Genomic DNA, 15,361 nt, shown 5'->3' with positions numbered 1-15,361 from the left:
ACAGGGGCAGCTGGGGCTAAAGCGTTAGCATTCAGATCCCCTCCGGTCCACTGAGATCTGGGGTTGGGGGGCAGGTGGTGAGGAAGGTTGGCAAGAGCCGGTCAGGCCCGGGCAGGCGATGCAAGGATTCAGAGGATTCCCGGTGGAAATTTCTGAGCCCTCCGGCTAGTTCCCTGAAAGTCATCCCACTTACCCCCAGCCACGACGCCAGCTACCACGCACAGACTGGGGCTCTGCCACTCTGCTTTATTAGAACGGTTCTGGTTCTGCGAGCACGGCTTCAGAGTGGAGGCTGGGTCAGGCTGGCCGAGTGGCCAGCCGACCTCACGAGACTTCCAACACGGGAAAAGCAAGAACTACAGACCGTGGCACAGCACAGGACAGGACAGTCGATCAATTTTTTTCTTTTATATATAAACTGATAATTAAAAAATTAGAGTAGTATATAGAGTTTCTCTAGAGAGAGACTTTGCAACAAAAAATATATATAAAGAACATGACCTCCTGGGCAAACGAAGCAGCATCTCTGAGCGGAGGAAAGAGGGCTCCTCATGCACTGGAGAGGGGGCCAAGCCTTTGGACAGGCACCAAGGCTATTGCATATCTTGGAAGAGGGAGGAACAATAGAGGGCAGGCTAATGCACTGGCATCTGCATTATTCTCTCTACATTGCAAGTTGTTTTTATGGCTTTGGCTAAAGCATGTGAAGCAGCGGAGGTACTAAGGTGCTAAAACCGAGGCCTCTCGGTCTCCATAAAAAACAAAAAAGAGAGGATGGGGGACAGCAATGAAGCCCTCCCTAACCCCCAACTGAGTGGAAGCAGATGGAAGGCATTCTGCAGGGCAGGGGGGAGGCTAGGGGATGTAATTTAGCAGCCTCCTCCCCCCATGCCCTGTGCATCCCTGCAATCCCACACATCTGTCCCTGCTGAGATTGAATACTTGAAGGGAAGCAGTTAATCTCTCTTGCACTCTGTCATTAATCCCTGGAAGCAGCTGGGACAGGGATGGCAGGGAGGGCCTGTCTCAACCCCATGGAGCTTCTCCTTTGGGGCAGGCAAACAACCAGGAGCCTGGGGAAGCGGGGACGGGGAGGGCATTGGTTTAGGCAGTGAGGCTCGGCCACTCTCTTTGGTCCCATCTGTAGCTCTGCCCACCAAACTTGGCAGGAGGGGCATCCTCTGGATGAGCAGAACCTGCTAAGAGGAGCCAAATGTCCCTGACAGGGTGGGGAGAGGCAGGAATTGGGGGACTCAGAGGAGATGGACGTGGTCCCTAAAGCCCTTTTCCTGATTCATTCAGACCTGGACTCCTCCAGGATCTGGGGGAGATTTTGGTCCCGGGAGCCAGGGGCTGGGGCTGGGGCTGGGGCTGGGGCTGGGGCTGGGGCTGGGGCTGGGGTGGAAGCCGGTGTAGGGGCTGGGGCCTGGGCAGAGCCTGAAGTAGGTAGGGGAGGTTTGCTGCCAGGGTGGTAATCATGGGTGGCCTTGGGCTCATTGGTGTGGTAGGAGCCCTTGTAGCGATGATTTTGCAGATAGAAGAGCACCAACATCCCCACCAGCCCCAGCAGCAGGAAGGCCACCAAAACTGAAAAAGGAAAAAGGAAGAGTTCAGGGCAGGTCTGAATGTATGTATGCTTTGGGCCAAAAGAATACGCGTGTGACTGCCTGCCGTTCGATCGTGTCAGGCCATTCCCAAGTGCCTGGCGGGTCTGAATTCCTGTTACCCATTTCTCACCTCTCTACGTGTTACTGCACCCCCCTTTCCTCATCCCTTAGCCATAGCCCCCTTTTAATATTTCATTTCAACTAAAAGTCTGTAGCGTCCTCAAACATTTAAAAATCTCCAGCTTGGGGGCGCCTGAGCGTCGGGCTTCGGCTTAGGTCATGATCTCAGGGTTTGTGAGTTCAAGCCCCACATCGGGCTAGCCGCTGTCAACGCGGAGCCCGCTTCGGATCCTCTGTCCCCCCCCACCCCCACCCCGCCTCTCCCCCACTCGTGCTCACTCGCTCTCAAAAATAAATGAACATTAAAAAAATAATAAAAATCTCCAACTCCATGGCATACTACCGTCAGCACAGCCCGGCTCATCCTTGTTTGCACCACCCCGCACTGAGTGCCTTCGCCACCCCTCAGCCCTGGGGATACGGGGAAGGGAATGCTGACCGAGGGTAGAATTAGGAGGTCAGGGTAGTGATCACGCTACTCACAGCCTAAAAGTATGGCAACCCATCCCTCGTCGTGGTAGTACGGGAAGTCTGGAGAGGAGAGAGCGCCGGTTAGGAGAAACCCCCTCCTTGTAAAGAATCGTTTCCCTTCCCTGCCGTCCCTCACTGCCCTCCCTCCTCCATGTGCCCTGGACGTACCCGGGGGCAGATACCAGGGGTCCAGCTCAGGCGGCACCTCTGAGAAAAGACGGGGCATGGCTCCGCAGTTAGATTCCGACAGGTCTCCCTGAACTCGGAGGGCCTCAGCTAGCTCGGCGGTCATGGGTCGAGGGGTTCGGAAGTGGGTCTTGAGAGGGGCCACGTTGTTGAATCGAACACCAGACAGGCAGCCCGAGAAACCCGGTGTGTTGTAGCGCTGGATCTCCGGGTCAATTACTCCCGTCTCTGAGGGAGAGGCCGGCCCAGAAGGAGAGGGGCTGGGACCACCCATAGCCTGGCCCCTCTCACCCATCTCGCCGTCTCCAGGGTTCCTGCGCCTTGTTATCGCCGCCTTCCCAGCCCTTCCCAGGTCCCTCGCTCTCTAGGCTCCGGGGGCCTCACCCGTAACTCCTTAGCCCAAACATGATGGCACCCATGCCTCACCCATCACACGCCCTAGATACAAGGCCTTGGGTGAGTCCAGCTGGCTGTCCACCAACAGTGAGAACTTCTGTTCCGTCAGTGGGAAGTAGTCCACCTGAGGGGGAGGGAGAGGAGCTGAGGGAGGGAGAACCAGAGGCCGACGAGGCCGAGACCACGCAGGAAGTCCTGTTCTGTCCACACTGGTGGTGAGTCCCGGCCTAGTCCTGGCTGGACAACCCCTGGGCCCGGATGAAGGATTTCATATTAAAAACCCAACGGCCTCGTTCTGAGCCGTCTTTGAAGCTACCAGTGGCTTGACTTTGTGGAAAACCCCTTTACTTTCTGAGCCCATTTACCGATTTATAAAGCAGACGTGATAAGAACTCCTGCCCACCCGAACCACCTCCCGGAGTTGTGAGGGTTGCATGAGGTAATACCCATGAGAATCCTCTGTACATTGCGATGTGCTCTACTCATGCTAACTCTTTGACATTTTCCTGGGCACCATCACGAGGTTACGATCTGAGTTGGCTCACCTCCTTCGTCCACCTCCCTCCACACGCACCTGGATGAAGAGGTTGCGGTAGACCCGGGTGATGTTGACGCTGTGTGGCTGGCCGTCTGTGACCGGCTTCGTGGTCAGCTGGTACACGTAGGGGCTGGTGCCCAGCTGATACCGCAGCTGCAGGGTCCCTGTGGGATGGGGAGGACAGAGGGAGTCTCCTCTTGGCTCCCACAGCCCCCATCTTTTTTTTTTAATTATTTAAATGTTTATTTATTTTTAATTTTTTTATGTTTATTTTGGAGACAGAAACAGAGCATGAGCAGGACAGGGGCAGAGAGAGAGGGAGACACAGAATCGGAAGCAGGCTCCAGGCTCCGAACTATCAGCACAGAGCCCGACATGGGGCTCAAACCCACCAACCATGCGATCATGACCTGAACCGAAGTCGGATGCTTAACCGACTGAGCCACCCAGGCGCCCCAATGTTTGTTTATTTTTGAGAGAGAGAGAGAGAGAGAGAGAGAGAGACAGAGCATGTGCAGGAGAGGGGCAGAGAGAAAGGGAGACACAGAATCAGAAGCAGGCTTTAGGCTCTGAGCTGTCAGCACAGAGCCCGACCCCGGGATCAAACTCACGAACCATGAGATGGTGAGCTGCGCCAAAGTCTGATGCTTAACAGACTGGGCCACCCAGGCGCCCCAGCCCCCATCTTCTGAGAATGCTTGGGTCCTTCTACTAGTGAACCAACAGTCGTGAAAGTGAAGGGCGCCCTGCACACAGAGGGAGCCGAGGGGCAGCCTATGCGAGCTTACCATCTTCCTTGATGAGCACGGCCATGTAGTCCCGCACAAAGGAGCTGACGTAGAGCAGGACCGCAGGGGCGGAGTCAGTGCTGAAGCTGAAGGACACCTCCTCACCGGTGACATTGTAGACAGGCCCACGGTAACCGGGCACGGGCCGGCCGGGCCGGGGGTAGTCCGGCAGACGGTAGCCAGGGCCATGGTAGCCAGGCACGTAGCCAGGGGTGTCATAGCCGGGGATGTAGCCAGGCTCGTAGCCGGGCACCGGCCGGCTGAGCATGTGGGAGAACTCCCGGGCGGCCGAGCGCAGCGCTGACTGGAGGTTGTAGCGCATCCAGGTGCCGGGCTCAAAGAAACCTCCGATATCTGAAGGCGGAGGGTTATGAGGTCAGGGATTCAGACACTACGCCATCTGCACACCCACCCTGGAACTTGCCCTCGAACCACAGCACACTGTCAGAACTTCACTCTTCTGTCCCCTTGAGCCTCTATGTCACAGAAGGGAAATCTCAAAACTGTGAGAAATGGGACAGATCATCTAACGCAACCCCTGCATTTTACAGATGGGGAAACCGAGGCACAGGAATGGCTAGTGACTTCTGTAAGGGCAAGCAGTCTATGGAGAGCCAAGATTAGAATCAAGGTATCATGGGGCGCCTGGGTGGCTCGGTAGGTTAAACGTCCAACTTTGGCTCAGGACATGATCTCACAGTTTGTGCATTCGAGCCCCACATCAGGCTCTGTGCTGACAGCTCAGAGCCTGGAGCCTGCTTGGGATTCTGTGTCTCCCTTTCTCTCTGCCCCTCCCCTGCTCACATTCTGTCCCTCTCAAAAATAAATAAACATAAAAAGAAAAAAAAAAAAAGAATCGAGGTATCATGACCCCATCTGGTACACTCACCACCACTCACACTTACTTTTTTTTTTTAAGTTTATTTATTTATTTTTAAGTAATCGCTACACCCAGCGTGAGGCTCAAACTCACAACCCCAAGATCAAGAGTCGAATGCTCTTCCACCTGAGCCAGCCAGGCGGCCCACTACTCACACTTCCAAACTGAGACCAAAGGTCCTCAGCTGACCGGAATTCCTGTGTCTTCCTGCACCACCAGACATCTCTCACCGTTAACCTACCTGCGCGTGCATCCTCCTAGACCAGCCTTAGGAAGGATGCAGTCTGGGTGTATGTGCAGAATCTTGCTATGGTGAATGTCAAGGCTTGCCTTAACCAAGAGCCAGGCTGTAGACATGTTTTAGGAGCACAGGAAATGGCCATGGAGGGCATCGCGCAGCCTGAGGTGACTATGCTTGCAAGAGGGGTAACCTGCGGTAACTTAGTGACAGTGGGAAGATGGGGAAGTTATTTGCTTGTTGCTTTTAAGTTCTTTTAGTACCAGCTAGCTGAACCATCCCTTCTTGGCCCCACTTTATGACTTGGAGTCATCCAGGATCTTCAGCTGCCTGACGCCCCGGATGAGAGCTCAGGAACCCAGGGACAACTCTAGTTTTCCCTGTCGCTGACTCTGCTCTCTCCGTCCTTCCCTGCCCTCCCTATGTCCCATTGTGCCCTGTGGCTCCCTAGTCTCGCACAAGCAGCCGCACTGACCGTGGTTGCAGTATGGCCCGTCAAAAGCCGTGAGGTCACAGTCACACGTGTAGTAGCTGTAACGCTCCACACAGCGGCCTCCGTGGAAACAGGGGAACCGGGGGTGGGCGCAATGGCCTGTGCAGTTGGGTGAGGTACCCTCCGAGGCGTTGGCACGGCCTTCCAGGTTTAGAGTCACTCCATTCAGACGCATAGCCCTCAAGCAACCCACGAAGGGGCGCCTCTTAAGCTCTGCAGATCCTGAGAAGGGTGGGCAGGTCAAAAAAAGGGTGTCAAGCCAGAGACAGGGATAAGTACTGGGGTCTGGAAGGGAGCCAAGGGGAATGTAATAATGGGATAAAATCCATGGCCTAGAGAGGAAAGGTGAGCCTTTGGGTCACGCTGCAGCAGAGGGGATCAGGATCTAAGACATGGGGCTCCTGGAAACAAGGAGAACGGTTGGGAGGGGGTGGGAAGGTAAAGGAAGCTTCAGACCCGCCTCGGGGCTGCTTCTTACCAACATAAAGGGGCTGGTCGTACTCCAGCCAGATGTAGGTCTGCAGGGGCATAGGCCGCAGCACCCAAGGCCGGTGATCAACACGGAGCCGGGCCTGCTTCACATTGATCTCCGCCCGGACCAGGTGCCACTCATCGTCGTTGAATTCAAAGTCATCGGAGTGTACGGTCAGGTTCTCATCCCCATTGCCCACGTCAAAGGCGAAGACCACATCCCGGGACGCTGGACAATGCAGTGGGGTGGGGAGAAAGGACTCAGACCTCACCGATCCCTTACCCCAGACCACCTCTCTTCTTCACTCTCTGGAGCTCCTTGAATGTCCCTCCAATTTGTCTACGGCCCGGGACAAAACCCATAAACTCCTTGAAACCTTACACCCCTGGTTTCTGAGTTCCTTACACCCCCATTTCTGAGGTTAGAAGCATAGTTAGTCATGCCGGAAACCCCTCAGGAGTCCAGCTGCCTTATTCACAAGGGCCCTAAGGCCCCGAGAGGTGAAGACAGTGCCTAAGTTCACAAAGCCAGCTACCAAAACAGAGCTTGGTCTGGGCCCTACAGTTATCTAAAGCCCTTTCCATGATGCCTTTCGAGGGGCATCTGCCCTTGTCCCTTCCCCCAGCCTCTGACTACCCCATATCCCCCCTGAGATCTTCATCTAGCCCACATCCCTCCTGATGTCTGCCTGCTCACTGTTGAGTTCCACCCGCACGTAAGGTCGGCGCCACTGGCAGTAAGGGCCCCCCATGTTCTCTAGGAAGACTCCTGAGGGAGCCGAGGTCCTGAAGTAGAAGGAGACATCAAGGCTGTGGTTGGCACGGATGGGGGGAAAGCGCAGAGCAGCCCCAGTGTGGAAGGAGATGGTGTTCCAGGAATTTCCTATAAAACCAGAAGGAGGAAGGCTGGATCAGGGAGGTTGGAGAGTAGAGCAGGGAGCCTTGGGTGGTGTGGGAGAAGGTAGGGCAAAAGGGGACAGCTAGGGGTGTCCAAGGTGGGGGCGGGGGGGGAGAAACAGGTATAGCGAAAGAGAATAAGGTACAGGGGAACCACACAGAAGGGGGTCATATCACAGCAGGAGCTGGGTGTCTGGCAGTATGTCCTAGAGACCCACAGTGGGCCAGGTGTCCTAAATTTTGGAAACTGGAGAGCCAAGCCCGGGAGGGCACACAAAAGGGGTCTGCCACTCACGATCGCCGTAGCAGCGCAGAGGCCTCAGGAAGAACTGGGCCTCAGAATTGGAGCGGTTCGTATCCCCCACCACCACCTGAGTGACGGGCAAATGGTCCACAAAGGTCAGCAGTCCCTTGTCGGTTCTCCTGTGGGGGCAGGATGCAGTGGTTCAGCCCCTGCTGCTCCGCTGCCCCTGGAATCCTGAATGCCCTGTCCCTTCGCCCCTCACCACTGGGGCTGGTCAGCATCACAGTTACAGTGCAGAGCGGGGTCCACACAGCTCCGGTCCAGACCGCAGGCACAGCGCTGGATCCCAGGCTGTGAGCCTCCCCAGTAGAAGTGCTGCTCCTCATTTCGGCCAATCCAAAAGCTGTAGGGGTAGCCTCCTGGGGAAGACGTGCAGGCAGTTTCCAGGCCCCATCCCTCCATTAGCCCCTGGGTTCCTCTCTCGCCTTTCCAAGCAGCCCCGATCCTCGCTTGAATGTTCGAGGGCTCTAGCTGAAACTTCTGGTTCTCTCCTCCCAAGTCCCCATGGGTCGCTCCCCCAGCTCTGCACCTCACCCTCGGTGACCCTGGCCCTCACCAGCAGTGTTGAGCAGCCGGGAATTGTAGCAGGAGAACTCGATCCACTGTTCACAGTGCTGGGAAGCATTGGCCAGGGCACTGACTTCCTCCCAGGATGCATTCCAGTACTGGATGGCCCCCAGGAATGGCCGCTCCATGCTAGAACCTGTCACCCGAGTTGTCCACAGCCTGTCATGCCGCACAACTGTCCATGCCCGGTTCTCTGGGGGAGGGGAATGGACAGAGCTTTGGCTCAAGATGGGCATTCTCTACCCATCTCCCTACCTCCACCACTGCTGCTGCTAGTCAGAGCCAATAAATGTGACCAGCAGCTCCGTTCCAGCCCACTGTCGGCTGGAAATGTGACAGCTGGACAGCTGGAATGGATCAGGAAGCTGGAATTTATCAGCAAGGCTAGATTACAAATTCCTGAGTGTCCCCTTTCCCCTCTGCCATCCTTTACCCCTACCACAGTTTGATCTTGCTGGCCCCTGTCCCCCCTTCAACCCCCTGTTTTCCCCACACTCCCACACAGCCTTGTCAGCTGCCCCTTCACCACTCATCATAGCCACTTACCTCGGATATCACAGTACACTACAAATGGCTTCAGGGGACCACTGCCATCAGGATCAATGGTGAAGTTTCCAGAAGTTTTCCCACTGAGCCGATAAGCCTCACAAGATTCCTTATACAGAGCTGGTAGGTCGGGGGGTGGGCAAAGGGCATTTATGGGGTCAGAGGGCTAGGAGTGCCAGTCCTACTGTCTCCAGCAGCCTCATGATCCCCAGCAACCTCTTGGCCTCCCCTGCCCCGGAGTCTCCCCCATCCCCCACTGCGCTTACGTTGGTGGCAGGTCTCCCCCTTGTAGCCTGTCAGTTCACAATAGCAGATGAAGTCATCCCAGGACTGGTAGCAGCGTCCGTCATGCTCACACATGTTAGGGCTACACCTAGGGAAGAGGGCCAGCACCAAGGGCAGGCGCCTTACTGTGAGTGTGAGAATGGGGTCTGATCCCTACAAGCTTCACTCCAGGCTCCTGAGAGCACCAGAACCAGCCTTATAGAAGCCTAAGTGCTGGTGCATGAGTCCTTGGGGCTCAAGGACTCTTCACCCTCTACTGGCCCCCTCTCCCACCACCCCCCTCCAGAAGAAAACCCCCTAGGGCCAAGAACAGATGCTTCATTTCCATTCTGAGCTTGTGTCACTTTAATGGAAGGATTAGGTAAAGCAGGACAAGAGGTTAAGATAACAAGTCAAGGAGGAAACATCTCCAGGTGGGAGACTGAGGACCTGGGACCAGGAGAAGGGAGATTATTGAGAATGGCCACTCCCATGGGGAGACTACAGAAGGGGGCTTTGCAGGGGTCACCTCTTGTAGGGAGAGGGGCTTCTGGATACCTATCAGTGATGCCACATGTGTCAAAGAGGACCTCAGCATAGTATCCAAGCCGCCGGCCCTCCACCAGAGTCAGGTTGACCAGTTGACCATCCACCTTGAGCAGCTCCATGCAGCCATGGAACGCCGTCTGGTTGGAGTGGCATCCCGATCGACTGGCTGGTTTGGGACAACCTGGAGCAACCACCCCTGTGAGGCCCTCCCCAGGGGAGACCCCAGAGACCCTCCCCCAGGGAGATGCCAAGGGAAAGCCAGACATGAAGGAAGGAAGGGGGCCAATAGACAATGGCAATGGCCTTCCAGTCTCCAAGGCACCAGAGGGAAAAGAGGGATTTATCCCCACAAAACGCTCCATGTAGCCCCATCTGAGGGGACTTTGGTGGGGCCTTCCCACCCAGAGATAGGAGTCTGGCCAGGTTGGCTCCCACTTACCCCCAAAGAAGTACGAGGTGCCAGTCCGGATCAGCAGTGGGTATGAGACCCTGACCTCTGCCCCCTCCACATCATCAATGCTGATGACTGCATGGTTCTCCTGTGCTGCAAAATTCACCTCGTGCCAAAAGCCATCATTCAGGCGGTACCCTGGATGGGAGAAGAGGATGGTGTGGCTGAGGGAAGCTCCAAACTCTGAGAGAAGTGTCTTTAGTGGGGAAGCAACAACCCCACTCTGTGCCTATGTGCCCTCCATTATTAACACTTATCACACTGAGTGTGACATTTTTGAATGTCTGTCTTCACTAACCCTAGCAGCTGATGCAGTCTGTAAAGTTGTAAATGAATTAACAAACAACTCCCAAGCTTCCCCTGGAACTAGAGGGTACCAGGACTCTCAGCTTTCCTGCTTCTCCCAGCACCCTTAGCTCCTCAGATCTGACTCCCTGCCACCATCCACTCCCACCTTCTTCCAGGGCCCAGGGTCCTCCAGCTCTGCTCCCGTCCCTCCCTCACCCCTCTCCAAGAAGCAAAGTCCTCCGTGCAGGCCCACACTCGCCCCTCCTCTGCCCTCCTCTGGCCTCCTGGCGCCTCCCCCCACCCTCTGCCCCTCACCAGCGGCAAACTGAAGCTTCTTTCGGCCAGTCTGCGCGATGGACACGTTGACCTGCCCTTCACTGAGCATCAGCTCCACGTGGCCCAGCCCGTCCCCCAGGCGGGAGAAAAGTAGCAGCCCTGTGAGATCCCAGGTGCGGAAGCGAAAGGAGACTGCCAAGCGGCCACGGCGCGGGAAGCCAGGCACTTGCACGAAGTTGTGAGGCCCTCCGAAGTTGATGGGGTGAGGAACCGGGTCCAGGCAACGGAAGGCCACCTTACCCTGAGGGCGAAAGTAAGGATCCATCAGCACCGGAGAGAATGGAAGACATCTGCCTCTGCTGGGATTCAATTTTCATACTGGTCTAAGACCCTTCTGAGGCACTCCCTCGCAGTGTGTGGGGGAAGGGAGGGGGTAAGACCTCACCCCCCACAAACAGATCCAGCTGTGGAGGGGGGCGGAGTTTCCAACCAAGTCTGCCCTCAAGGCTCTCCATTGGCTAACGCTGATCTACGCCGTCTCCAGGGGGACCACCTCCTTCCCTTCCTTCCAGCTTGGAGAGGCAATTTCCTGCTGGCTTCCAGGCAGCGACATTAGAATGCCCGCTGCAGAGTTGGGGTGTGGGGTCACACCAAAACAGCCCTGGGTTCAAGTCCCTACTCAACCACTGCACAACTGTGTGATCTCTGGCCAAGCCACTCCGGTCTCTGCACTTGTTTTTCCTCAAGCATTAATTGAGGATGTGGTTGGGCCAGACCACAGCTTCATAACTGGGGGTTAGGGAGGGGTGGCCTTTCACCTCCAGTGAGTCGGTGATGCCCCCACTTGAGGATGTGGCAGGGGAGAGAGGGATCCTCGGCTTTTATCTGATTCTCAAGATCTCTTCCTGCTCCACCTCTTTGCTTTCCAAGCAGCTTTGATGTCCCGTCCTCCCTGATCCCCCCTGCCCACTGGCCTCAAAGGTGATCCTCGAATGGCGCCGCACGGCCAGGTCTGCGATGTTGACTCGGTTGAAGATTATGTTTTCTATGCAGCCGCGGAAATTATGACGATAGGCAAGGTTCTTCTGCGCAGCGCCCACTAGACCCCCGATGAACATCTGCGGGGCAGGGTGGGGGTGGTGAGGCTCCCTGGGTGTGTGAGCCTGTGCCCATGCTCTTCCGCCCCACACTTTCTCAGGCTCTGGGCCTGGCTTTATAGAAGACTGGAAATATCCATTTCCCCAGTATCATCAGTATTAAAGCTGGAAGTTCGCTGGGCTTCCCCAGACTTGGGTTCTAGCCCTGACTCTGCCACAAATTGGCTGCGTGCCCTTGAGTAAGTCACTTAACCTGTCTGGGATTCTTTATCTGCAGATCCAAACCACGGTCTTTACCAACTCCACAGAGTTAAGCAATCCAATGGGGCAATTTTCTCATCTTGCCTGATCCCCCAAACCCAGATTTTCAATTCCCATGTCAGTAGTTCTGGGGTTGTGCCCAGGAAATCTGCCTTTTAACAGCAACAACAGTGACAAAAACCTAGGCCTACGGGCTGCAGGTCTGCCAAGAGCTGCTAGGATATTCAAGAACCAGAAAGCAAGGTCCTACCTCTGGTGGAGAAAAGTCCTGTCCCCCCACTGACCCACCCAGCACCCCACTCAACTGAATGAACCACTCTGCTCACCTCGTTGTCCAGGTTCAGTCTCTCAAAGTCTCCATTGAGCACAAATCGCTGCACGTAGCCATCCAGGGTGAGATTTGCTTCTCGGCCAAATCGGTCCACACGAACGTAATGCCAGTGTTGATCATTGAGGACACCACCAGCACTCACTGTGGTGTGACCAGGCCTTGGCTGGATAGGGCTGCTGCCTGGGGGGGTGGGGGGGGGGAGGGGAGGGAGGGAGAGCAGGGTCAGACCTACAACCTGGAGAACCCCCAGGTGGAGATGCTTAGCCCCCAGGTGAAGCAGCAGCCAGGAGCACAGAGAGTTTGCACAGGGCCCAGGGCAGCCAGGGAGGGTGGGCATATAGAGACTGGACTTTAGCTTGGGATGGAGCGGTGGCCATTGGCGAATATGTGACTTAGGGTAAGTCATTTAACTTCTCTGAGCCTTTGTTTTCCAATCAGTAAAACTTGGCGCATGATCGCTGCTTCTCCCTCATCATATGGATGTTATAAAGGCTAATGAGATACAAAATAACAACTCTTTGGGTTTATATGTATATGCACTTGTAGTATATATAAGGTTTCTACAATGAAGAAACTGGGTTAAGTGCCTTGTTCAAGGTCGCCCCACGGGTAGTGGAGCTGAGACTGGAATCCAGATCTGCTGACTGGGAGTCCAGTGTTTTGCTAGCGCCAAATTCTACACGAAGAAGGCGGGTTGATCCAAACAGTAAGGAAAGGCCAGATCGGGAGTGGGCGCGGCTTCGCGTAGGCGGTGCAGCGAGGGGCGTGGCAGCAGAGCCTCCGGGGTCGCACCCCGGGTGGCTGAACTCACCCAGGCTCATGTGCAGCAGCAAGTGCGCCCCCTGCAGCTCCAATGTCACGTAGTCGCCCTGGACGCCCTCCGCGTGCAGCAGGAGCCCGTCCTTCTCTTCCGTCTTGAAGCTGAAGGCGAACACATCCCAAAGGCTCCGGCTGACCCCTCGCGGGAAGCGGTATGAGATGGCATCGTCGCCGTCGAAATAGAGCACGTCGGACTCTGCGCAAAGGACAGTAGGTGGGCCGAGGACCGGGAAGACTCTCCCAGGAGCTCCGCCACGGCCTCCGCATCCTTACTGTAAGGGCAGCCGTAGAGGCCGAGCCTCAGGCCGATCTTGCCGCGCGGGTTCCAAGCCAGTGGCACGATGCGGATGTAGCGCGCGGTGAAGTGATAGTGCAGGTCGTGGCGCACTACCGCGGACTCGTTCACGTTACCGAAAAAGGTCTGAGGGAGAAGGCGAGAGGAGAGACCAGGTCCCCACTTTCTACTTCGTTTCTGCACAGCCTACCAGCCCACAGCTGCCACACCCAGCCAATCTAGACTTCCAGAAAGCAAACTCTCCTTGATTTCCTCGGCCCTCATGGCTTTAGGAAAACAGGTGCCTTAGCGTAAAATGTCCTCTCCCACCATCCTATTATTTCCTCAGAGCCCAACTCAGACGTCACCTCCTTCAAGAAGCTCTCCCAGATTTTACCCTAAAGTATGTTAAACCCTGTCATCTGAGAATGTCTCGCACACACGGCGAACTGACCGTCCCTATGAACTGAACCCCCTGATTGGAAGTCACTGCTCCTCATCTGTGTCCACACCACCTCCTCCTCCACTTCCCCCAAGCTAGCGCCCAGCCCAGGTTGCAGAGTTGAGGAGGTTCTCCAAGTGTGTGCACAGGGGGCCTGGAATACCGCGTTGTGCCCTTGCTGGTAGAACGGCGTCCAGCTATCCACTCGGTCCCCGTAGAGCAGCATGTAACGCGTGACCCAGTCCCACGAGTTAAATGAGCCCTGGGTGGCCACAGCTCGGATCCGGTGCTTCTTCATTAAGTCGATCTGGAGCCAAGGATTCGGGTCCCCAATTCGGGGAGACCATCCGCTTATGCCTATAGAAGAGGCAAGGGCTTTCACCCCCGGCTCTCCCTTCATCCCTAGCCACCACGCCTTGGGGCGGAGCCTCACTCACCGTGCAGCCGGGCAAACCGAGGCGCAGTGAAGAGCCCGTAGTAGGAGGAGGCGCCCAAGGAGCGTGCGTACAGAGGCCCGACCAGCTCCTCGTCACAGCCGTCTGGGTTGGGGGAACGGACATTTTGATCAGGGCGACCCCTCCCAGGTCCTTCCAAAGGCCGCGCACACAGAGCGACTGGAGTTCCTCCTTCTCTGTCCCCCAGCGGCCAGCCCAGCCCTAACTTAAGCCATCTACCCAATCTGGGCTGCAGCAACAGCTGCACACTCCGGGGAGGCTGCCTTCTCCTCCTTGGGGGGTTCATTAAGCCAGACCTTCCCTAGCTCTGTGACTGCTCTGGTACCAGCCCAGGCTTAGTACTCTCCCAAACACAACCCCAAGCCTCAGCATCTTATAGAACCTGAGTCAGCCCAAGGCACCAATCCAGCCCCAGCCTTATCATCAATCCCACTCATCAGCACCCCCAACCCTCACCAACCCCAATCCAGGCCTTGGTCCCAACTCCCGCCAGTCCTACCAGCAACACCAGCTCCATGTCCACCTCAGCATCAATCAGGGTCACCAACTCCTGCTTGGATCTCAGCCTCAAAATCCACCCCAGCCCCAAACCCTAGCCCCTGGGCCAGCTCCAAGCCCAGCCTCAGCCCCTAACAAAACCTTAACCCTGGCCGGGTCACCAGTACCACCCTTATCTCCAACCCTCAAACCCAGGACCAACTTCCGCTTGGATCCCAGTCCCAAATCCCCACCCCGGGCCGACTCGAGCCTCGGCTCCTCCGAGCCCAGCACCACCCCGGGAGCGCGCGCCAGCCTCGGAGCTGCATTGCGGAGCGCGGGGGAGAGGCAGGAAAGGATGGGAATGAGCGAGCGCGCGCCGGCCGGGAAGGGACCCGCGACCACCTAGCCGCAATGCGGCTAGACCCGCCCTGCAGGCTTTGGACTCCCCGGCCCAACCCTGCTTGCACCTGCGCCCGGCACTCACAGTAGCCCCAGCCCTGGGTTCCTGAGACCGCGGCAAGCAGGATACAGAAGAGCCGGAGACACATGGTGCAGGGCTGATGGGTCTCAGCGGCCGCCTCCCAGTGCCCGGTTCCGGGTAGGGCTCCAGTTCCAGCTTGGGCTCCCCAATCTCCTTCTGGGGTTCGCAGCGGATCGCCGTCTCTTCTCCTAACCCACTCCTCGCTCTGTCCTCTCTCTCCCCCAACCCTTCTCCCTTCTCTCTGTCGTTCCTGGTTCTCCGCTGGTCTCTCTCTCCTTCCCACCCTCTCTCCTCTCACCTCCCCCCTTCCCCAGCCTCTCTCTCCCGGCACGCGCCGCTTTCCCGGACCCCGCGCAAGCGCGCGCCTCAGCCCTGCTGCGAAAGGGCGGGG

The 15,361-nt window shown here is 56.6% G+C and overlaps 1 protein-coding gene across 2 annotated transcripts; it reads right to left on the bottom strand.

Annotated features, from left to right (window-relative positions):
- Positions 1 to 226: 226 nt before the first annotated feature.
- Positions 227 to 15,316, bottom strand: CNTNAP1 (contactin associated protein 1). Of its 2 annotated transcripts, none has more exons than XM_043584555.1 (24): positions 14,974 to 15,316; positions 13,992 to 14,093; positions 13,718 to 13,911; positions 13,112 to 13,259; positions 12,831 to 13,034; positions 12,015 to 12,199; positions 11,305 to 11,448; positions 10,370 to 10,631; positions 9,755 to 9,904; positions 9,325 to 9,496; positions 8,769 to 8,875; positions 8,503 to 8,622; positions 7,946 to 8,149; positions 7,592 to 7,748; positions 7,381 to 7,508; positions 6,886 to 7,071; positions 6,196 to 6,417; positions 5,700 to 5,939; positions 4,107 to 4,460; positions 3,355 to 3,482; positions 2,811 to 2,904; positions 2,367 to 2,612; positions 2,211 to 2,258; positions 227 to 1,587 (listed from the first exon to the last, which is right to left on the bottom strand). In XM_043584555.1, the coding sequence occupies exons 1-24, from the start codon at positions 15,035 to 15,037 to the stop codon at positions 1,295 to 1,297; spliced, it is 4,152 nt and encodes a 1,383-aa protein (XP_043440490.1). In that variant the 5' UTR covers positions 15,038 to 15,316; the 3' UTR covers positions 227 to 1,294. The 2 variants fall into 2 exon arrangements, with proteins under 2 accessions (XP_043440490.1, XP_043440491.1); XM_043584556.1 differs by lacking the exon at positions 14,974 to 15,316 and adding an exon at positions 14,509 to 14,615.
- Positions 15,317 to 15,361: the final 45 nt, after the last annotated feature.

This window comes from Prionailurus bengalensis, chromosome E1 (assembly GCF_016509475.1).
Source record: "Prionailurus bengalensis isolate Pbe53 chromosome E1, Fcat_Pben_1.1_paternal_pri, whole genome shotgun sequence".
Lineage (NCBI taxonomy): Eukaryota > Metazoa > Chordata > Mammalia > Carnivora > Felidae > Prionailurus > Prionailurus bengalensis.
The sequence above is the reverse complement of the archived record's forward strand: the minus strand, read 5'-3'. Positions and strand labels throughout refer to the sequence as shown.